This window comes from Cryptomeria japonica, chromosome 1 (assembly GCF_030272615.1).
Source record: "Cryptomeria japonica chromosome 1, Sugi_1.0, whole genome shotgun sequence".
In the NCBI taxonomy this organism is placed as follows: Eukaryota; Viridiplantae; Streptophyta; class Pinopsida; order Cupressales; family Cupressaceae; genus Cryptomeria; species Cryptomeria japonica.
The window spans coordinates 238085656-238111089 of record NC_081405.1 but is presented as its reverse complement, the minus strand read 5'-3'; the positions used below and the strand labels follow the sequence as shown (position 1 = coordinate 238111089).

Below are 25434 nucleotides of genomic sequence, written 5' to 3'. Positions count from 1 at the left end.
TGGATATTATGATGAGTGAGGATTGGAATATTTGACAGCTGTAAGATTCAAACAGTTTCATGATGGCTTGCAGATTGGTTGCCCATATGCATCAAAGCATTTTCATCAGAAATGTCAAAAGAGAGGTTCTTTCTTCAATTCCCCTTGTCATTCCATGTTTGAACTTGATAAAATCTTTTTTTGGCAAAGAAAATGCATCAGCTAATCTCAAGAAATTCTACACCAAAATGCCCAGTAGAATGAAAGGTAAGATTTGGAGTCAGGTGGGGTTGAGCTTTCCCATATAAATTCATCCTTAACAACTCAAAACATCAAGAGATTAAGGTTCAACTAAAAGTACTTTGCCATCTACCACAATTCAATTGCCTTAAATCAACCACAGAGTTTCATTTGCTACAACTTGCAACTTCTAAATTTCAAGCCACATTCAATTGTCAGACTACTTAACTTGAAGAAAATTCTGTGGTAAATTTACATGTAACAACTTTCCAGAACAGAAGAAAAAACACATACTTTTGTTCTCTTCTTTATCATTAGAAAGGTTCAACCAAAAAAGTTAGGAATTATTCTGGAAAAACTCATCTCCATGATTGTATTAATCATATAATAACAATATGCTCCATTGTCAGTTGTGCTTTGTTATGAAAAAACAAAACTGCTTGAGATGAGAGGAGAGCATAGTTTTTCAGTGGAAGACTCATTTCTCTAAAAAGGAAGTGTGTACAGAAATCTGGGCATATCTGCCTAATGTTATATAAAAGCAATTGCATGAACGATTAGTTATTTAAAGCAAAGTGTGAAATGGTTTAACTTGAGGGAATGATACAAAGAATCAGAACCTCCTCGTCTATATCATTTCTCATCATAATCCATTATATATTTTAAGCATACAGTTCAAGAAATAGCTAGAGATGGTTAATCCAGTGTCCTAGAAACAGATAATGATAATTATCATTGCAGAAAAATCAGTTTTATGCTTGCTAAAAATTCTCCACATTACCCTGAATGGCATTGCTTTGAGCCTTTTGACTAATTCAACGAAACTTTAATCTCATACATGAATTTAAAAATTTATGAAAGGTTTAAATAACTTACACAAAAGCTTACCAAAATTTCCTGAAGCTCTTTCTCTGAGTATCCACTCACAAGCTTCCCCCTCTCTCTCTTCTTGTATCTGCAAACATAATAAGCTTAAACACAGAGGATGAAAATTGCAATACATCAACAAGAAGCCAAAAACAATAAACACAATAATTTAAGGGAATCAACCATGAGCAGATGTGTTTATCCATTTCAAAAAAGACAGCAATGCACTACCTTCCCTGTGGTCGGACTGTCTTTAGTACTGGGATACTAACTTCACTTGTCTCTATATGTTTCACCTTTGGTTTCTCTTCATTTTCCTTTGCTGAAGTAAGATGGAAACTCAAGAAACATGAATCAGTTATCTATGCAATGATAACCAGCAAAATAAGAAGAATTTTATCAGAGACCATATTACAAAATGTAAAGTTTAGAAATATCATCCTAACCTTCTGAGCCTGCCACTTGCTGCGGTACACACCAAATTTACTTGTCAGAATCAGATAAAGATGAAATCCCACAAAAGGAAATACATTTAACTAACCTAGAACCTAAGGAGCAATGTATACTGGTAAAACAAGTTTCCATGCTTTGTTAGTTAGGAAAAAATCAATGACAAAAAACAAAGTTGACTCTGTCAATGCTATGATAAGAACACAGAATATTTATCAACATACCACTTTTAATTTTTGTAATATGTTGTCAAATTCAGTAGTATTGAATGTCCAGTTATTGGCTGCCTTATCTAAACCTATACCTGGACATAAATTAAAGCAAGAGCATTAAAGAGATTCCAAATATCTATTAGATAGAGTAAACAGCACATAAATAATTCAAGTATATTATGATGGTGAAAACTGACCTGTAGTGTCTTGTTTCTTCTTAACCTTAACATGCTCTTTGATTCCCTGACCATCTTTTCCTAAGCCTTCACCTTCTTCCCAACCCTTGCAAAGAGCAAGCAGAGAGAAAAAAACAAGAAAACTTAGACAAGACATTCAAAAAACAACTAGGTGCTTTTACCTTCTAGTATTAAATTCATGATGCTTTTGAGCCCACGACATAAACTAAAGTTCAAATAGAAAAAAACTTCAATACTTTTTGAAGTGAATCCATGCAACACATAAACTTGATAGAACTTTTAAAAGGTTGCTCAAACTTCACTGCCGCTGAATTTTGATACGTGATATATTGTACAGGTTCACTACTGAAAAAACTACTACTACAATATTATCTTCACAGTCCTTAAAAAACAACTATAGAACAGTTCTTCACAGGATTAGATATTGACCAGTTCTTCACAGGGCATATGCTATCTGTTAAAGGCTTTAACCATGTTATGATTTAACACAAGAACTAATAACCATTAAGGAGTCTGATAGAATTTATCAAGCTTGCCTTTAAATTCAGTTGCATTGCACTTTGTCAGGATCACATTTATTCAGCATATTGCACTTCTCTAATTGCTCTTGAATTTGTGTGCCATGATAACAAACTCAATAGACACACAATTGGAAAAGCCTTCCCAACCACACAATGCACAAAGAAGCAAAATTACAAAAGGAATATGAATAAAAATAAGAAGAGTCCGTTAGATAGGTGACACAAACAGAGAGAAATTAAAGCACACTGCACCAAAGGAATTATCAACAGTAAATTTAACCTTTTTAATTTGTTTATCATTTTCACACATGTATTCTTGTACCTGTATAATGGCTATCTATGTCAAAAGATCAAGATTTGACAATAATTGTATGTTTAAAGTTCCACAGACATCAGGAAACTCCAGTACAGGGATGCGGACCCTGTCCTAATACACATCTTTTTGTGAGAACATTTAAATGTGAAATAACCAAACCCGCATTCATTTACTCCTATACATGAACTTGAAATGACATCTCCATACTTGTACCCTACACCTACAGGTTACTGGTACTTACAAAGTTACAACAATACCATATTCCATTAGCCTTAGGCTTGGTCTCATGACACCACAGACACAGAAATGTGAACAAGTATACAATGAAGAATTCAACAAGAAAAGGGAGAGATACAAGAATTTAGAAAAACCGCAGGCACTGCAAACCTCAAACCTACATCACTTTCAGCTATTACTGAAACTGCACAACCCCAAAGCTCTTGGATTGAAACAGGTATTAAGATTTGCCATGATAATTGATAATAGAAGGCAAGAAATGCTCACACTCAAGATAATTGATACTCAAAACAGTCACACTCAAGATAATTAATACTCGAAACAGTCACACTCAAGATAATTGATACACTAAGCACTCACATTTATCCAGACAGAATTGTACAGAAGATTAAACTTCCCAATGTAAAACGAAATCTCTCACACAGCCTTATATTGAGCCAATAATAGACGGAGTGTGATCTTAGCTTGACTCAAATGCAATCCAAACGTTGTATGAACCAATAGTTGTAAAACATGGACGACTCAAAAAGGGATCTTAAACCTTTGCTTATCAGATTCTTTATAAATAAGAAGCGAATTTATATAATAGTCAAGAGACAACAGATAAAAAAAATCAATAAGAAAATATGAGGATACCACAGATTCTCAGTACATAAAGCTAAAGGTCAAGAGCAAATATCAAGTACTTTCTGAATATTTTAGTTCTTGTATTCAAATCAATATTTTTTATCCGAGTGTTCTTGGGTTTTTGGTAACTTAACCCTGGGATTGCAACCCACTTCAGGCGTCTTGACTCATAGTTAATATTCCATGCTGACATCCACACAACTATAAATTTGATATCTAGAAGCCTTTTTGAATGATGTTTGAAATGAACATTAGAGAAATCAAGTCTTTTTGCAGCTTAAATTATTCTCTCTAAAACAAAGGTCATAACTACTAAACTTTATTTATAATAACTAAAAGTCTAAAAGGCTGGCAAAAACCATTTCCCCATACCATGCATAGATGACTCATGGATGAACTCCTTGGAGCTTCTATGTTTGGGAAGTTCGACCCGAGTTAAAGGGTACGAACAACTAAAGTTCATATCCATGGCAAAAAAAGAAAAAAAATCAATACAAGTTGAATGCCAAGCAACCAAGATTTAAATGACCAACTTCCTTTCAAGCAATTATGAAATTGACTTTTATTCTCTACTTCTGTAAATTCGTCGTCTGTTTTTAAATTTTTACAATATTCTACAAAGTAATCAGACACTTGTCTTCGGTGGTACGAATTTTCATATTTAGGGCAATGCTCCCAAAGGAGCACAATTGAATGCAACAAAAACAAATCATGCATGATTACACTCTAACAATGCTTACAAACGCTTGGAGGTTCTTCCTTAAAAATCCCTCTTATTCTGATCTTGATCTTCATACTTGGGCATCAAAGACCTCAACTACTTATGGTATCCCAGGTAGGTATGCTATACATATTTTTTGAGTATATATATTCCCCCTACCACATTTTCTTCTTTAATATCATATGGAAGAAGTCATAAGTTGATCACTAGCAAGCACATTGCCCCAAATTAAATTCCTCAAGCATGATGTTGCCTACCTTGCTAAGCCAATTGCTGATGGTTTTCATGAGATGGCTGGTTCCACTCTGTAATATCCCCAAATTATGGAATCCCAAATTTTGCCATAGATCAAAATTCTTAATTGAAACAAGATAGGGTTAGAGATACCTTTTACTTTGATTGAGGCCCTACAAACAAGTTAGGGATTAATTCATAATCATAATTCATACAATAGATCTCCTTAATTAGAAAGCAGCAAGTATATATATTAAAAGTATAGATCTAATCACAATATTGCTTAAATCATTTTGAGAAGGCTCAACCATAGAAGAGCTAAGATATGGTGACTTGATAGGGTGCCCTAGAGATCCTCTACCCTAGGCCCAAGGGTGGACCTTATCCCTCCCTTGGCCTGATGTGACCCATGCCATCAATATGAGGTGGAATACCTAGTGAGATGTCCTATAAGCATTCCCCTCAATCTTGCCACCCCTATCCTACTTCTTATGATTGAAAATTCTTAATTTATTTACCATGATGTGAGGAGCATTCACAACAGGGTGCCCTGGAAGTTCATCCTTTGGCCTCATGGAACTCCCCAGTCATATACCATGAGGTGGTGTACCTAGAAGATAACCCCACCACCATGTTGGAATCATTTGTCGTTGTGCCAAAAGCTCGAACTGCCAACACCCGATACAAATGCCAGATTTAACCCGACACACGAGAGGCAGTTAAGCCATGTCACAAGTCCCCAAGGAGGTGTTGACCACCAAGTCAACAATCTCCCCCTCAGTACCCATTGAAGGGAGACTCGAACCCGTTTCCCAAGACTCTAATACGAATTGTTGGAATCATTTGCCATTGCGCCAAAAGCTCGAACTTTCAACGCCCAATACAAACGCTAGATTTAACCCGACCCATAAAAGGCGGTTAAGCCATGTCACAAGTCCACAAGGAGGTGTTGACCACCAAGTCAACACATTGTTCCCCTACTTGTAATCCTCTCTTCTTATGATTGAGTATCCCTTCAATAATTGATCAATGTGGAGATAGTAGAGAGTTGCAATAGGGTGTCCTTTGACCCTCAACCCTAGGCCCAAGGTTAGGACCTTATCCTCCTTCCTTAACCAATGGTCCTTAACCATCATCATGAGGTGGCCTCATGGTCCTTAACCAATGGTCCTCAACCATCTTTATGAGGCACCATACCTAGTGAGGATCCTTTCACCATTCCCCCTCCTTGCACTCCCTTCGTTCCTTCCATAGGATCGATTATTACTCATAGGAATTCACATGCCTAAATAAACATTAATGTTAGATCATATATGCATACAATAGGCATTCACATCTGCATACAATAAGCATTAACATCTGCATACAGTATATACACAAATCAGACATAAAGACAGATGTATTAACATCTCGTTATACCACAATATAGAGAGAAGGTATTTCAGAATCCGGTGATCTTATTATATTATTATCTGTCTGCTGATCGATTGCCTTTTTCTTTCAAATTGCAGTACTTGCATCCTCTGTGCTGGGTTATTGATGCTGTAATCTGATGATCTTTTTCCTTCCCAATGCCCCTCCTTCAATGCCAATGAAGCCCCTTTATATCCCTCTATTGGGTTCGTGGAGGTGTCTTTTCCTGCAGGGACACAACCCATGGGAAAGAGTCGTGTTTTATTTGTTCTCGTTGCACCTCTTCACACTTAATCGCCTTGATTTGACTGTCGATAATCACTCTATTAGTTTAAATGCTTAATTGTTCCTGCAACAGGAAGGCTCCTGTTCATAAGGAGAGAGAGGGGCGATATTTAAGTTGTGCTCCTTGTTACGGATGTTTTTGACACAATGATTTCGGCCTATTCAGGAGTGATCACAGGCATGATGTGCACATTCTACAATTGGGAAATTGTGAAGTCCCACTGTCATGAGACAATTTCCAATCAGGTATTACCGAGTCAAGATTGGGTCACGACACACTCACCTCACGCCTTTTATTGGCTACACTATGTTATTCATTGTACTTGTGATCCTAGTGACAACTAGAAATGTAAGCAGTTGTACCAGCTGTAGAAGAAAAAAATCTCCAAAAAATCTTTTGATTAGAACCATTTTTTCGCAAATCAGTCGCATGGACTATTTTCTCCCCCAGTAGATCCCGATTTTTTGTGAATTAATCACATAACTGGTAAAAATTGCAACTTTGACTTGCAACCAACAAAAATGCAACAGCAAAAAGGAAACAATTCTTAAATTCCCATGTCTAGAATTTTTACCACAATTTTCTAAAAAATGCTCCATGAGTTTAACCGATTATGAAAGGAAAAATGCCCATTAGGATGCTTTTAAGAGTTAAGACTGACGATTTCCTACAAAAAAAATAAAGATTTCCAACAGAAAGAACTAACAACATTCAGCTAGAAAAAAAACACGATTAAATAATTTTTTCATTGGCCATGAATGCCCTCCATTTTAGCACAAAATCCAATTATAAACCTCACGCTTTTGATTGCAAATGACAATTTCAATACATGATTTTGCCTATAATTTTTGCCCTACAATTTTATACCTATTTAAATTTTACCAGCTACACCATACAACCTCTATCTTACAGACCACCTTTGAAAATTCATTTGATACCAATGTTGGTATAAAAACAAAGAACTAAAAGGAAGCCAAGTCCATAGGAAACACTTCCTACACCAATCTACATAGAGGTGATAGTGCAAAACAAATTCCAACACCTTAAACTATTACAAATTCAGATGCACATTCAATATCAGCATAAATAGATATTCAAACAAAAACACTATTACAAAACATATAAATGGGGAAAACCCTTTCAGGACGAAAACCCCACACTGCAAAAAACAGCCCAATCTATTATCAGTAAAATAATTACAATACAATTACAAAGCTTTGCTCTTGCACGGAGTGTTCACACTTCTACATGATTCTGCAATTATTCCGGCAACCTAACGATACTAAAGAATACAACATGATACACCCAAGATCGAAGATGCACAAGCAAGGCACCAAAAACAACTAAACATATAGAACCTACACATGCAAAATTGTCAACACACCTACACATGCAAAATTGTCAACACACCTACACATGCAAAACTGCAACCTGTCAATCATTAACTGCACCTCCAATGCACCCACTTAACATACCACTCAAACACAAAATAGAATGCACCTCCATGCATAACTCTACCTGTAATAGCAACTTCCAAACTTTACTCTTCTGAAATAGAAACTGCCATTAGTAACTAAAAATCTACCATAAGTTAACTATCAACTATGACTCCAATCAACTCATACAAAATGGGGCACCTACCTCCTCCAAAATAGGAACCATGTCACCCATGCCACATGTAAGAAAACAACTAAAAGTGCTACTTCCACTAATGACATCATCGGTTGCATATATTATTAAATTGCATAGGCATATAAAGTTCGGATAAAAAATAAAATAAAATCACCAAATAAATGCTAGGGCTTGCGAAGATTGTGACACCTTAATCCCAAAATTCTCCCACCTGTCAAACACCTTTGAAAAGCCAATGGTATCAACAAGATTTCAACTACTAAGGGTCGTCAGGCCCATAAACTCCAAACACCATCTGAACTTATCAATGCTCATTAGCTTTATCAATGCATTTGCAACATTCACTAAAGTGTCTACCTTCTCCAATTTCACCTTCCCATCTTCCACCATATCACAAACAAAATAAAACAAAAACGTCAATGTGCTTTGTTCTAGCATTAAAGTAGGATTCTTTGCTAAGCAAATGGCACTCTAATAGTCACAACAAAGAGTAATCACCCTTGCATCAAACCCAATATTAGACCACAACCATCTAAGCCAAATGGCTTCCATACAAAGCATGAGTAGCTTACCATATACTTTGTGTCTATCATGGACAAAACAACTTGTCGCTTACTCATCCAACTAATAGCACCACTAAACATCGTGAACATATATCCACTGGTGGATCTTTTGTTGACAATGTCACCTACCCAATCTAAATCCACATATCCACAAATACAAAATGAATGCTAAAGTCTAATAGGATAATCATCAAAACACAAGGAATACTACAAAGAACACAGAAAGCATTTGAACACTCTTCTCATTGCATCCAATGTACCCATCCAAGATTAGCCATAAATCAACTTAAGACTCCCATTACTTGGCCAATGCCTAACCTCATACAAACCACGGCATACATCAAACTACCAACAACACTCACATGTGGTACTCTCATCATAACGTCCATCTCAATAGGAGATTTTGCACAGTCCTCCACATATAATTTTGTTACTTGCAAAAGAGGAACTACCAAGGATCTGCAAGCTATCATGTTGAATCTCTCCAACATCGAATTCACGTACTTGCTCTCACTTAACCAAAGCTTTTTACTAGCTCTATCTCTTTTGATCTCCATTCCTAAAATGTACCTAGTTCTTTCATCTCAAACTATGTTGACAATTGCGACTTCAAATCAAAAAGTAAAGATTTTCATTTCCCAATGAACAACATATCATCTACATATTATGCAATAATGAGAATGCAACCATTTTCAATTTTGTAATAAACACGGTGATCGGATTTAGACCTCTAAAATCCCAAACTCAACACATAAGTATCAAACTTTTGATACCACATCCTAGGAGACTATTTCAGACCATACAGAGATATTTTCAACTTGAAAACCAGATTTTCTTACCTTCTACCACAAAATGTTTTGTTGTGACATATAAATATCTTCATCCAAGCCACCATGAAGGAATGTTGTCTTCACCTCCATTTACTCAGCTTCTAAATTGTAAGTTGTTGCAAGTGATAACAAGAACCGAAAACAATTCCCTCCACCTATGAACACCCTTTCCAAACCAACCATGGTTTATGCTCTTCAATATTGCCATCAAGACCAAACTTCTTGAATACCCATTGACAACCAATGGGATTACGTCCTTCAGGCAAAGGTATCAAATCCCATGTGTTATTTTTATTCAAAGCAACCATCTCTTCATCCATGGCTTTCATCCAGGAATCCGCATCACTCATACCCATAGTCTCTAACAATCATAGGCTCATTAATGTTAGCAATCTAAGCAAAAATACAATTGGAATCCAACAATGAATAACCAAACCTTTCTAATTGTTGCCTAACTCTCATTGACCTCCTCAATGGTTGAGGTTAAGATTCTTCTTCTTCAAAACTTCTTGATCTCTCCTCATCATCAAGTCCAACAAGAGCACGTAGTTCATCTTTCATCAAAGTGGGTGGAACCTAGACTCCCTCCTTTTGTTTCTCCTTTCTCTCATTGCAATTCAAAAGAGGAAAGTTTCATTTCTTTGAAAATTGCATTTCTAATATAGATAACCTTCTCGATCACTGAATCTCAAAGCTTGTACCCCTTCACACCAACACCATAGCCAATGGAAATACATTTGATTGCCTTGTTCTCCAACTTAGACCTTTTCTCACCCAACAAATGTGCATATGCCGCGCAACCAAATACTTTGAGATGTCTCATCGAAGGCTTCTTTCCTGACCACACCTCTATTGGTGTCTTATCAACAAGTGTTGGTTGATGTAGGAGATTAGTTTACCAAAAGTGGCTACAATTTCAACCCAATACTTCTATTCAAGACCATCACCACTCAACATACTCATAGCTCTCTCCGCCAATATCCTATTCAACCTCTCCACAACTCCATTCTACTAAGGGGTGTATAGACTCATCTTATGTCTTTCAATCTCGTTCTCTTTACAAAACTTGGCAAATTCTATCAAACAAAAGTCACCACAGTTGTCAATCCCCAAGCAGTTAATCTTTCTATGAATATGATTTTCAACCAAGCTTTAAACTTCTTAAACCTACTAGACTTTAGAGTTACTCTTGAGGAAATATACAAACATCCTTCTATTTTAATCATCAATGAATGAAACAAAATATACAAATTTTGATAGCAAAAGAACATTAATAGTACCAAACACACCAAAATGAGTACATTCCAAAACCCCAAAAGACTCGTGAGAACTTGAATAAAACTAAACACAACTTTTATTTTTCTAGGCTTTGAGACCCTTCTCACCAATATGGCTAAGTCTTTGGTGCCACAACATGTCTTCTCAATTGGAAGCTTCACCTCTAAAAATAAGCACCCTTAGGAACCCAAAATGCACTACCATTGGAAGTAGATGCAACAAATTTCTTCACTACTTGATCTGAAGGTGAGGATGAAGAATCTAAGGCTCTTTTCTTCGACTTGTCAAAAGAACTATTGCACCAAACAGTGTATGCATTCATCTTTTACAAAGTGTCATTCTGAACATCATTAACCAACACTTTAGCTCCTCTCATCATCTTTCGTCATCTTGCATCCTCCACTCAAGAAAACAACCTACACATCCACATCATTCAACTTACTGAAAGGAGGTTTTTTGCCAAACCTAGGATATGCAGCACACCATCAATCCCCTTCACTCTACCATCAAAGAATCTAATCTTGAGTCTTCCACAACCAACAATCCTCAAATGAGAGTCAAGCCCATAGACACCTTACCACCCTCGTATTCTTCATAATTCAAGAACCAACCCATATGCAAGGTCATGTGAAAAGATGCACTCAAGTCTATCAACCACACATTTTTAGATGCATGTGTCGCCAAGGCTGCAACAAATGCTTCATTGTCTTTGTACAAGTGTCATTCTCAACACCCTTAGTCAACGCTATAGCTCCTCTCATCATCTAGCATCCTCCGTTCAAGAAAACAACTTACACACCCACATCATTCAACTTACTCACTAAAAGGAGGGATATGCAACACACCATCAATCCCCTTTACTCTATTGTCAAAGAATCTAATCTTGACTCTCCCACGGCCAACAATCCTCAAGTGAGAGTCATCAACCATATATAAACCCTTCCACCATCGTATTCTTCATACTTCGAGAACCCACCCCTATGTGAGGTCATGTGAAAAGATGCACTCGAGTCTATCAACCACACATCTTCAAATGCATGTGTTGCCAAGGTTGCAACAAATGCTTCACTATAATTAAACTTCTCCATCTCTTGCCTACCTACAACAAAGTTACGAAAAACACTTTGGAAAAATTCCACTGAAACAAAGATCAATAAAAGAAAACCCTTCAACCTAACAATGAAATGAAGACTTGCCAAGCTCTAATACCAACTGAAAGGAAGCCAAATGCACGAAAGACGCTTCCTACACCAATCTAAGCAACAGAGATAGTGCAAAAAAAATTCTAACACCTTAAATTATTACAGATTCAGAAGCACATTCGATACCATCTAAACAAATATTCAAATAGTGAACACCATAACACAGTATATACATGGGGAAAACCCTTTCATGAGAAAAAACCCACACTCCAAAATACAACACAATGTATTATCAGTAAAGTAATTACAATACGATTATTGAGCTATGCTCTTGCGAGAGTCTTCACACTTCTACACAATTTCGGAGTAACTTCAACAACCTAATAGTACTCAAGAATACAACATAATACAACTCAAAAATACAAGTGCTCAATATATGGCAATTACAATGCATAAAATGGATGTTCCAAAATGGTACGCCCAAGACTGAAGATGCACAAGCAAGGCACCAAAAACAGCTACACGTACAAAATTGCAACTTGCCATTTGTCAACACACCTGCAAATGCAAAATTGCAACCTATCAATTGTCAAGACACCTACACATGCAAAATTGCAACCTGTCAATCATTAACTACACCTCCAAGGTGCCCACTTAACATACCACTCAAACACAAAATAGAATGCACCACTTAAACACAAAATAAAATGTGCCTACATGCATAACTCCACCTATTATAGTAACTTCCAAACTTTATTCCTCGAAAATAGAAATTGCCATTGACTCATTAGTAGTTGGCAATCCGACATAAGTTAACTATCAACTATGACTCTAGTCAACTCATACAAAATGGGATGCCTACCTCCTAAAAAATGGGAACCATGTCACCCATGGTACTTCACATGTAAGAAGACAACTCAAAGTGCCACTCCAATAAATGACATCATTGAGTGCACAGACAATCATAGTTCCACAGAGTTTCCTAACAAGTAGAACGCGGATATGGGTTTTGAGGATGGGGGGAACCAAGGGCCAAAATTTGGGGACAATGAGGGGATGGAAAGGAGTCAACGGTGGAGCAATAGTGGGGGGAACGCATTAATATACAAATTGAGGTGAATGGAAATCTTCAAGGCAATATCTGCAATAGAAAATATTTGTGAGTGCCCCATGAAAGGCAAACTAGTTTTAACAAAGTTAAAGATTGTAATTAGTATGTAATGGCACATTCCATATAGCAAGTAACCCAGCGGCATCCCTGACCGAGGTGGCAGAGGTGGTGGTGCTATGGGGGTACATGTCCCCAAGTCCCCAAGTCTCAAAAACATCCCTTTACAAGGAACGCGGGGTTTTTTAAGGAAGAAGCGTCCCCATGTAACAATGCATATAATTAAATTACATAAGCAAATATACTTTATATAAAATAATTAAATAAATAATCACCAAATAAATGCTAAGACTTGCAAAGGTTGAGACACCTTAATCCCAACAACAACAAGATAAAAAGAAAATGACATGCTTTCTTGGGATGAGCGCATTGCATTATATTATTGATCATATAAAAAAAATAGGAAGTAATTACATATTAAAAATAGATGATGGTTACAACACAACTTCATTAAAGCCTAACTTTCTACAAGAGTAAACATAAATTATTATAATATTAAACAAATACTCTAATAATACCCTACACACAAAAATTGCTTAATAAAAACAACCTAAGCAAACTAGTGTTGGGCACTTTATAGGTAGTGCAATTAGAGAGATCAAAACTGATTTTTCAAAGTTTTACAACATCCAATATGGCCCACAAAGCTGAAAGTACAATACAATGTTTGAGTAGGAAAAAAATGGCCAACACCACACCAATTTGTAGTGCTTAGAAAATACTCAACATTCGGGAAAACAGCACTCAAATCTTAAGTTCATTTGTGAAAGTTATGAGGTTTACAAGTTCACAAAACAAAGATTGTGCAGCAAAGTCTACTAGAAGTCTAATTTTCTAAAAAAAATATGGGTGTGATCTATAACTACTATACTTATATTCTTTAAAAAAACGTTAAATAATGCTGAGAGATATCACATAATTGTCTTGCATGTTTATTAGTTGTCAAGAAGGACATGGAGCTGCACTCTTTCACTCTCATTAAAGATGTAACAGTTTCATATACATAGAGACAAGTGACAATGATTCTATTTTATTTAGAGCAATAAAATGATACTTATAGAGAAACTGAAACATGCATGCATTTACCTGTCATCTACACGTCAAATTTATTCAAAACCAATTTTTTGTTTATGGATATTTGTATGTCATTGTAGATGCCTATTGGCATAAAAAAACATCTTCACCAGTGTGTAGCTAGCAACAAAATGGGTGAGGTCAAAAAAAGTGCTAAAATCACCTCCATTTGACCAGGATATTGCCAAGTGAAGTGAAGGTATAAAGAGGAAATAGCTCATTTGTGAAGCCAATTCCTCCAAGCCAAAAAGACCATGAAGAATAGAACCTCCATCATAAATAGAGGAACTGCTACATGTAGAGGTGCCACCAAATGTAGAGAGCTCTTCAAAATTTATCATAATGCCAAAATAAAAAATTGGAAAAACTGCCAAAAAAGGTGTGAGGTATATGATTGCAAATATTCATAGATGCATGTGCTCTTGTGCAATTTGTACCTGCTCACTTAATTTCAATTTTTTTTCTTTAAAAGAAAATTATTAGAGGAATGAGGAGAGAGGTGGTATACCTTGCCCCAAAACAAATTATTTATTTTTTGTCTTGAATATAGTTTGCAAAAAAAATATTTGCAAACCAAAGGTGCAAATTGGGAATTTTGGACACCATAGACACAATAGAGATGTCAAATTCACACTAGGATGCCTTTAAGATGCCTTTTGCCAACACAAGCTCCTTCTCACCATATGGCTCTAATACAAAGTAAATTTGCTTATAATCAAGACAACATTGCACAAAACCCACAATCTCAATGAGTGAAGCACATTATAGTAGCAAAACAATAGTTATTCCAATAAAAAAAGCATAAATATGCAAAATGATATAATAATAAATTCTGCAAGTGCGGGCCCATGCATGGGCTTCATCAGGTGAATCTGAATGCTAATAGATCTGTGAAGATCGATTGGTGTTAACCTGAGGAAGGTTAGGTGAAAATCAACTTTGACAGAGCGTCAAAAGGCAATCCTGGACCATCTGGAATAGGATTCGTAGCACAAGATTGGAGAGGGAATATCATGGCCGTTGAGGCTCAAAGAATCGGCAATGGGACAAATAATGTAGCAGAAGCCTTAGCGGCTTTGAATCCTATTAGGTTTGGCAAGAAATTGGGAGTCACTAAATTGCGCTTAGAAGGGGACTCCTTAATAATAATTTATGCTATCATCTCGAGGGATATTGAAGCGTGGCATCTGAAGAAGTTCGTTTTGGCAATTTGAAGTGAGTTGGCGTCTGTACGGTGCTTCCAAGTCGGGCACGTTGTTGATGTGTTTTTTAGGCACATGCGAACACAGAATAAAATACCTGAAGTATCTTATCCTCTCTTGAACAAAATCTCTCAAATGTTGAAGATTAGCTTAAGGATCACTTGAGAAGACTCCAAGGTTCATGAATGTAGGGTCACTACGTGTGGATAAGCTTTGTTGGTTGATGTGATTGTGCTGGAATCACAAGGGGACTTACGTGTGAATGCCTGAATGCTTGATTTGTTGGAACTTAGATCAATTGATGTTGCAATATGGTGATACTCTTTGATCCTAAACTAGCTAGAGTTTTAAAAAATGGCAAAATATGAAGGATTCAGAGAGTCTATTCTAATCCTAAGAATGCAGGAAGATGGGTGAATGATTAGATGGAATCCTACTGAGCAAGGTCTCACCATCAAACTGAACAATTTGACACAAGCTTGGTGCAATCTTCTAAGGACATTTCAAAGATGTTCGAATCAATACCATCAAACATTGCTCACCATTCAAGTTAATGCATAAGCAATGAGTGTAGAACAATTCAAAGTTAAGCTCATATCATTCCAGTCTTTCTCCTTTGGAATTCCTTCTCTTGTGACTACATGTCATTGATGTTGTAGATCATGTCTTTGTGTAAGTGAATGCTTCTTGTGTGATCTCCTTATTTCTTTCTTCATCTCCTATAAAACAAACAAGCAAGTATCAAATACACTTAATATGTAAGTTTAATAAGAGCATATAAAGAGAATTCGCCCTCATGAATCAACACTTGAAGATGTTTTTCGCTCGTAAATTACTCCACTCTTGATATTCAGTAAGTTGCCATTGTCTTTTGAACTTGCTCTCCTTCATTTTCCCTCAACTCAAAATGGCTCTTCCAAATCTTGCAACTTCGCCTTCTATTAAGAATACATGGGGTAGAGTTCACTCATTTGAAATTCGTTCTTGAAGCTCATTTTGTGGAATTTGCTCATATCCTTCAAATTGTGAGGTTCGCTTATGTAGGCCAAATCATGAAGTTCGCTCATGTTTTAATTCTTGAAGTTCATTCGTATCCCTTGGTTTGTGAAGTTGGAATTCGCCCTTGAAGCCCCCTACATGAAGTTCACTTATCTCAAACATAAAGTTAAAATTCGCTCATGTAGCTCGATTTATGAAGTTGATATTCGCTCATGTAGGTTTGAACATGGAGTTGAGATTCGCTTATGTATATTTGAAAATGAAGATTGCTCTAGATGGTGTGCATGTGAAGCTTGTTTCAATCACCTTGCTTATTAAGTTTTCTTGTCTTTCTCAACTCATGAAATTCGCTCCCATCTTCTAAGTCATGAAGTTCACCTTTGTAGAAATTTTCTCCAAATCCTCAACTCCTGAAATTCGCTCCAAACCTTAAACTCATGAAGTTCACTTAAAATCTCTCAAACATGCAGTTCGCCCAAATTATGAATTCATGAAGTTCACCTTCATAAGGAATTCGCTCCATTTTCTTAAATCATGAAATTCACTCTCAACCTCTAACTCATGAAGTGCACTCATGCTTCTCAATACACTTGAATTCGCTCTTCTACCTTTGATCATGAATTTCGCTCCATTTCCCTAACTCATGAAGTGCATTTTGTGTAAAATTCACTCCATTTCATTGATTCATGAAGTTCATTTTGTAAAGTTTGCTCCAAAAGGTGAAGTCATGAAGTAGGAAAATCGCTCCAATTGTTTAACTCATGAAGTAGGAAATTCACTCCCATTGTTGAACTCATGAAGTAGGAAATTTGCTCCAATTGCTCAACTCCTGAAGTTCACTCCAAACCTTGAACTCATGAAGTTTGCTCCAAACCTTGAACTCATGAAGTTCGCTCTTGGCCATAAGTGGTGTGCACATGAAGTCTTATTTCAATTGCCTTGCTTGCTAAGCTTGCTTGTCTCTTCCAAACATGAAATTCGCTCCAAATCTCTCAAACCTAAAGTTCGCTTCAATTCCTTAACTCATGAAGTCACTCCAAATGTTGAGTTCATGAAGTTCGCTCCAAATTGTGAGATCATGAAGTTCACTCCAAAAACCCAACTCATGAAGTATGAAATTCGCTCCAAGAGGTGAGGTCATGAAGTTTGCTCCAAAAGTCTAACTCATGAAGTTAGCTTGGAATTGAATCTATTCAAGGCAATTACTATCAAACATCCTTCATCTCTCTTTCAACTTCACTCATATAGGCTCGCTCATGTATGCTCATTGATGAAACTCGCTCCAAGGTGGCAAGTCATGAAGTTCGCTTCAAAACATGAAGTCATGAAGTTCGCTCTTGAGTGTTTGATCATGAAGTTCGCACTTTTTGAATTTCCCTCATTCTTCCACTTTCAACATGAAGAAGTTCGCTCCAAATCTCTCAAGCATGAAGTTTGCTCAAGAAGTCTAACTCATGAAGTTCGCTCCAAGGTGGCAAGTCATGAAATTCGCTCCAATACCCCAACTCAAGAAGTTCGCTTGAGATCATCAACTCATGAAGTTAGAACTTCGCTCCAAAAGTGCAACTCATGAAGCTGAAAATTCGCTCCAAAAGGTGAACTCATGAAGTTAGTGCTCTCAACTCCTTCACTTCATTCCTTTATTGCCAACCTTGTTTATGAAAGTTTATAAGTGAAATTTGCTCCAATCTCCTCATTCATGAAGTTCGCTCCATATCCTTCAAACATGAAGTTCGCTTCAAAAGTGTAAGTCATGAAATTAAAACCTGGAGAAGACTTAGAGATGAGGTGGATTGCAAATGAGCTTATTGATCACTTCATTGCACAAGATTTTAATCCTTGGAATAATTCATTCAAATGCTCAAACTCATACATACACCAATTCTCAATCAAAAGTCTCAAGGAAAAATTTCGCTCATCTATCACTCAACATGAAGTGTGGTTTTGAGGCCTAGAGACTAAGGTGATTTGTCATCTTAAAATTGCCCTTATGCATATCACCTTGGTTCACTTTCTTCCTTCAAACTTGTGAGATGAAAACTCTTGGAAACAACTTTGACTAAGGATAACTAAAACAATGGAGCTTACCTACAACCTTGGACTCTTGGATTATCGTTATCAGCAACTTCATTTAGACTCTTTAGCTAAACTTCTGATTTACTGACATGACATGCAAACCCTACAAACTTACTCATTTCACATTTCACACAAGGCTATTCACCTGACTCCTGGCCTCCTGACCTTATATTCCCCTTCAAATGCAAAAGCTAAAAGCTAAGGACACAAACACAACCAAGGAAGCAAGAAAAAAAGTGGGGGTCCCCATTTGCGATGGGGCGATGTGTGAATACCTCACAACACACGTGAGACATTCGGCGAATGAGGTTGCAGACACCCTATCAAAATGGGCAGTAAATTTCGAGGAGATTGGGGGAGGTACAATTTGAAAATTTTTGCAACATTCCTTTCAATGAGTACTTTGGCACTCTAATTAATAATAACGGCATTTATGAAGAGGAAGGGTATTGATTGATTGATGGGACTATGCAAGTTGCGCTGGCAATAAAGCGGCTGGCTGCGGTTTCGTCTATGCCTTTCTCTGTTTCTTTGTTGTGATGTTGGGTGGCGGAGCTATTATGGAGGCGAATTTTCCCCTTATTACTTCCAAGCCCCAAGCTGCCTTTTTTGGGCTGGTTACGGCGAGGAGAATGAAGCAGTTATTCAAATTGGGGGATGAGGAATTCATCCATCTGATGGAACTGTCGCTGGGAAATGTTTCTCTGGATGCAAAAAACCGTTATCGGACAAATACGGATATTGTGACCATGGTGGTACCATGGGGACTGGAGCTGGGAGATACCACAGACAATGTGTTGTGGGTGGTGCGGTCGATTGTGGATGACAAATGGCCGGGGGTTTAAATTCAGTATTGGAATGGGCTGTACCTAGTGCGGGCTTCGACGTGAGTGAAGGTTTTGAAGACCCTGCATTGGCTGAATTGCATGAGCTGGTTCCCTTTATGAGGTGGCCAACCGGTTTCAACCAAGATGAAAGGTGGGCTGAGGCCCTCATTGCTTGGGATTCTCTGAAAAACTTTCTCAAGCAGAGGGAGGTAGTTGGGGTGGTGCAATTGTGGTGGCAGATGGAGAGGGCGGCGACAATGGTAGGCGAAAGAAAAGGAAGAGATGAGGCAGAGCGCAGAGGAGGAATTGAGTGGCGGGAGGCGCAGGTGAAGGCATGACCAGGAGGTTCTATCTGCATTCTTTTTTGCGAGCTGTGGCCTCCTTTTTTGGCAGCGACTTTGTGTTTATGAATCTCTGTTTGAATGGGATGTATTGGGGTTAGTTTTTTTGGAGTCACTCTTGTGATAAATTTTGGTTTTGGGTTCATGGTTTGGGGTTTTTTGTTGATGGCTTACTGCCACAATTGTAAGGGCCAGGAGGGTGGCTTGAATATTCACACTGTAAATGATATGTAGGACTGGCATGGTAGATAGGTGATTATGGCTCTGTTTTTTGTTTGCACAGAGCTGGCATGGTGTCGATATTGATATATAGTATATGTACATTTTCAAAATTATTAATAAAATATACTATATGTTACCGACCAAAAAAAGAAGATTCTGCAAGTGCGAAGTTACAATGATGCAAGCTCATTCCTTCAATCCATCTAAGAATGAGAATGAGAGAAGTATTATAAGAATTACAAAAGAAAAGTCCTACCATAAGACAACTAGGTGAATCACAATGAAGGGAGCAAGAATAATATGAGTTGTTAATAATAGAAGATGCTTGCTATGAATGAGACACATGGGTGAGTGAAGATGCCTCTTACAATGTGACACATGTACAAATCAACACCTAAGCAAACTTGTCCTATGCATAGTCAACATGGGATAATTAAATAAATATGTAAAAGTATTATGCACTCTACAAAATCTATACAAACAACGGTCAAGTAGTAAAAGATTGCTACCTTCAATGCCCTTGCAAACCATCAAAAATTGTTGTTAGTGATATTGAGAAAAGATACACAATAGCAAGTGTAATTTCTATACATACACACAGGTTGCTAATGTAGGGATTGAAGTGTAATAAAGTTCATTATAAAGTAGGACTGGAGAGGTAGGGAAGACTATAAAGGCAGCATCTGATTTTAGAAACTAATTAGAAAATGTAAATAGGTTCTTCTATTTAAGAGAGAAATGTAAATTATCCACTCACAAGAGGTGTTTAACTTCAGCATTAAGTGAAGCAGATACGGCTGAATCCGTAAAAAAAATTCTAGAAGTGAATCTTATGGACATAATTTCTGTTGATTGAGGTAATCTTGAATGAGAGCTCAATGCATGTGATTTATGTTTCTGGTTTTTTTTAGTCTGTGAATTTGGGATTTTAAGTAACACTCTGCTATATGTGAGTTGAAGCAATTGCCATTATGATGACCAAAATTTAAGCCCCTTAAGCCATTAATGCAGCTGCTATAATACAGGCTATAATACACAAAAATATTTGGCTTAATAGAATCCAATTGTACACCCATGGTGATCTTAGAATGATGATGCATTATAGGGGACTTCGTGTGATCATTTCAAAATATTAAAAGCTCAACGGACTGGAAAATATCCACAAATTAAATATGAGGGAGCTATAAGAGAACACCTAGTAGAAAGCATTGGCAATTTATAGACATTTTACGCAATAGTTGAAGCCAAAATTTCTGTAAAAAGACAAGTACAGAGACTTTGAAAATCAACACTCCGGATCAGATGCTTGATACTGATGATGGATGAACAAGAGTGACTCAAAATATAGACTCTGGATCTTTAGTTTACAAAAAGCTTGTCTTAAACAATTAGTAATTATTATATAAATTTAGGGTATGTATTGTGAGCTCGTATCCAGTAGGCATTACGTGATGAAAAATTCTAATCTCATACCATATGGTATGGTAAGATTACCTTTAAAGTCCTTCAGACCAAATCTGACTAACATATAACAATGTGTTTGAGTGTTTATAAGAACATTTCTATGATTGTCTTGACTAATGATTTCATATAGGAATGTAGTTATATAATTAAGCAGTTATAGCTCCAAAACTGTAAATCGATCTTCCCATGTGAATTGATCCAGTCGCTGGACAAAACGTAGGTAAAATGTCCTCTCAAAATTCTGTTTATTTATTGTATAGCTATCATTTTCGAATGCTACTGTACGCCCTTCAAAATTAGGGTTTTGGCACTAAAACCCTAAAACTTGAAATGGAGCGAAAATAATTTCTTTCTGTAAATTTCTCAATTCCTTATCATACTTTGCTTCTAGTAAGTATTTCGTGTACTATGTAAAGCGGAGAAAATGACTTACCATTTGTTTCATTAGTCGAAAAGCTGCAGATTGTCTGACAACTCCTTGATAACAAACAGGTCCTTCGGGTGCCGCCATGATTTCTTAATCTGAGTTCAACAAAATCCTTCAATTATCTACACAAGTGTAATGCTCCCAGAGTCGATTATAGAAGTACCCTGAACCCTGACTGTCTTCCTCCCAAGGAGGAAACAAAGAGAAGACATATGATGGTTGTAATGTATTTTATAGCAATTTTGGATATTTGGTGCGTTCATACTTGCCAGCCGTCCCGTTTGAAGTAAAATGTTTATTTGCCGTCTTGACCGTTTACCCCTCATGTTTTGTAGGTCACATTTCAAAAGGATCACTTAGGCTGGTGTGTTATGAGGGCACTTCTTAAAAAAAATTCAGGTTGTGTTGAAATTTTTTAAGATTATTTTAAAGTGGGTCGTTTCATGAATTTTGTAGTTTATTCTAGATTTAAGAATGTTTCCAAAATTCATAGATGTTGGTGGTCTTGTGAATTTTTTTATTTAACATATTTAATTCACGTGAATAAATAAAAAAATTAATTGATAAAAATGAAAAACTTCAAAGATTAACAAGTGGTGGAAAAAAGTTAGTGTGCAATTTCTAGCCCCCCACCATTTGCACCCACTCAAATTCGTAGCCTTCAAATGTAGAGGCTACTATTTTTCATGAAAAGATTCCAATTAATCCTATAAAAAATTGTTTTGATTTTATGGGACCTCCCACTCCTTAAAATTGTTCTTAAAGCCCCCTTCATGGGACCCCAGCCTTAGTGGGGCATGCTACATTTTGAATTTTTAGGAGGATGGCAAGAAGTTTTATCTAAGGGAGAGACTCTCACAACAAGGCATCCTATCTTGTGGGATTTATGTGGAGTGTCACATGAGATGAAGATCAGTTATTTTTAAACCACCACGTATGCAATGATGTAGTGAACATAAAAATCTTCTTTATAGGATTATCTTACACAACAACCACGTGGAGGATGACATGAAGAGGAGGCCCCACAATTTATTTCAATTTTCAATGTTGATCGAGGGTAGATCATGCAGATTCCTGGTGGCAAAGGTCAACATACCTCATATGTGTACACCATGTTGCAAGATCAAATAGTGGATGGCCATTTAATTCGAAAATGGTATCCTTTATCCCATGTCATCTCACACTCAATTGTCTCCCTTGAATTTCATTGTTCAGTGTTCAAGATGGCACTAGGTCTTGAAATGATGGAACCTTCAATGTTGTGTATTGTAGCGTTAAACTTTCATTGACACTTCTTTATTGACTCTTCTTCATGGTTTGGGACTAGAACATGATCACTTCCACTCACCTTTTGTCATGGCTTCCAAGCAATTTCTTGATGCCAACATGAGGGGAATGTGTATGTGTTTGGAGATGAGGTTGTTAAACCTCTCCAAGGCAATGAACTAGAATTTATTTAACTTTTCAATATTTTTTTTGCTTTTCTAAAAGGCATTTGTTCACTTCACTCCTCTGTATGGCTTTAAATGGAAGCTAACGTCATCATCCATTGTTTTGGCTCTATTTTTTCGGTTTATGTATATTTATGAATCAACATTGGTCCTTTGTATGGTTGTAAATGGAATGTGAGGTCACCATACATACATTGCTTTATCTCTATTTTTAACATTTTGTATTTTTTTTAAATAACTTTTAGTCCTCTCAATTAGTGTAAATTGAATGTGATGTTGTCATGTCCCTTTTTCCAAAAATAAAACTTACTAAAAATAGTAAATCCCCATTGACCAAAAGTAGTAACTCAATTGTGATGGGATATATTGGGAGAAATCATTTATTTAGTATTTATATTGTCCAAGATTAATTTACATCCCTTGGACAAATAATTATTAAATTTAATATTATTTTATTGGTATCAGCACAAGAGGGGCATTGAATTCCTCTGGGGTCAATTAGATTTATTTTTTGCATTTATTGAAGCATCATCAAGAAATAGACAAATTATCATGTTTGACAGAGAGTTATCAAGTAGGACCCAATTCCCAATTCAAATTGATTTTCCCTTCCAAATCATAGCATTGGGGTTTTTGGGTATGCAACATATAAAATATAAAAATTCATTCATTTTCTCACAATCTGATATCTTTCATTTTATCTCACAGAGCAAAATGTGTGTGAACCCTTTAGTGGCCAATAAACCATTGAAGTAAAAGGCTCATGGATAGGATGTTCATGGTTTTCAAGTTATCTAAGAATGGGAGGCCTTAGGTTTCTACAATCAATCTCAACCAAAGGTTGCCAATGTGTTGAAGAAGTTGCAGTTTTGTGGGTTTCCAAATTTGTGTGTTCACAGTGTGTGATTTGTATTATTTCTAAGTGTTAGGTATGGGATTTCATTTTGTTATTTGTTTTTTTGTATATTTAAATATGATTTTTATATGTGTGTGATACACTCTTATGGATATCGAGATCATTTTATATCAATCTAGAGGGGTTTTTTGTGCTTTTTTAGGCTTTTTTAGTGTACTACACTCAATAGTTTTCCTTGTTTGTTGTAGTTTTTTTGTAGAAGATTAGTTTGGGTTTCAAATTTTTATGCATGTTGTAATTTCATGTGATAGGCCTTTATTTCTATATAAAACTTTGAAAACTAATAATAAATTTAGTATTGTGGTGATATCTAATTGATTTGATGAACATTTGATAAAATATATCATTTATAAGGTAGCCCATACATTTTATGAATATGCAGAGCTTACTGAGAAAGAAATTCTCTAAGAAGGAGAGATGATCAAAAAAATTGAGTAGTAATTTTCAGAGAAAAGATTTGAAATACCGTTTTATAAATATTATCCAAAAAGAATAATGGAAGAAGATCAACTAAATTAGGATACCAAAATCAGGGAATAGAAAGAACAATTGAAGGTGGAGTCACAAAATATCATTGAACAGATCAATGATAAAGACCCCAAAAAGACCTTAGAATTGGAAGAGGTGATTTGGTTGCAATAGAACCACAAAATATCAAGAAAGAAAAGATTAAACCAAAGTCTAAATCAGCTCCAAAGAGGAAGAGGAACCCCAAATTGGATGTTCTAGGTAAATATTTTAGTGACCTTTAATAAGGTATCACATGAAGAAAATATGTGTAGCAAGGAAGTGAATGAGGAATCAACTCAACAATATGATATATAAAGTGGAAGGGAAATTATTCTTCATAATTGTAAAATATCTCACGGATGATGTTGTGGGATATAAATGTCTTGGACATACCCAATACACAAGTTAAAGTTAAGACCTATTTGATAAAGAAATATGTTTCATTGAGATATGATGATTGCTTAAATTAGCAAAATCATGATAAATGTGAGAAAGGAAAGGCCTTGATAGTTGGATGTGAGGTGATCCATATGAGGAGACGTGTATTTTCTTTTGTGTGTACAGATGGCGTGCCAGTGATTGATTTTAAGATGGAAAGTGTAGAGAACATCTAAATGATCATGGAAAAGGTGGATAAGCATGTCGATTATAGCCCTTCATGATGGTGTCTCCACAATTGACAATTCCACATATGAGAATGAATTCTTAGTGGGTAGCTTGATGTGTGGAAATGATTCTCAATTTTCAAATTTGTTTCCTCTTCCTATGTCAGCCCAATATATATATCAACAAACAAAGTTTACTAGAAATGGGAAAGAGGATGAAGGATTTTAAGTCTTTATTGAATTCTTCAACTCTTGCATGGGGAAAAAAAAAAGAAGGAAAAATCAGCAATGTTGTTTTGTGAATTCTAACGTAGATGTTGAAGTTTGATGTTTGCAATTCATGAATTACTCCTTGGAATTGTAGTACCCTTCCATGTTTGATTCCTATCTTGTTTCTGATGGACTCA

At 36.3% G+C, this 25434-nt stretch overlaps 1 protein-coding gene across 4 annotated transcripts in view; it reads right to left on the bottom strand.

The window, feature by feature from the left end:
- Positions 1-21764, bottom strand: part of LOC131050849 (G-patch domain-containing protein 1) — a 31453-nt gene extending 9689 nt beyond the window's left edge. Inside the window, exons 1-7 of one of the 4 annotated variants that reach the window (XM_057985142.2) lie at positions 21552-21763; positions 12193-12303; positions 1946-2030; positions 1761-1840; positions 1533-1551; positions 1318-1408; positions 1096-1174 (exon numbers count right to left, since the gene is read on the bottom strand). In XM_057985142.2, coding sequence (XP_057841125.1) covers positions 1096-1174; positions 1318-1408; positions 1533-1551; positions 1761-1840; positions 1946-2030; positions 12193-12291 — 453 coding nt within the window. In that variant the 5' untranslated portion in view covers positions 12292-12303; positions 21552-21763. Of the gene's footprint in view, positions 1-1095; positions 1175-1317; positions 1409-1532; positions 1552-1760; positions 1841-1945; positions 2031-12192; positions 12304-21551 lie in introns of all 4 variants that reach the window. The other 3 variants (XM_057985143.2, XM_057985144.2, XM_057985145.2) reach the window with 3 other exon arrangements.
- Between the last annotated feature and the right edge of the window lie 3670 nt (positions 21765-25434).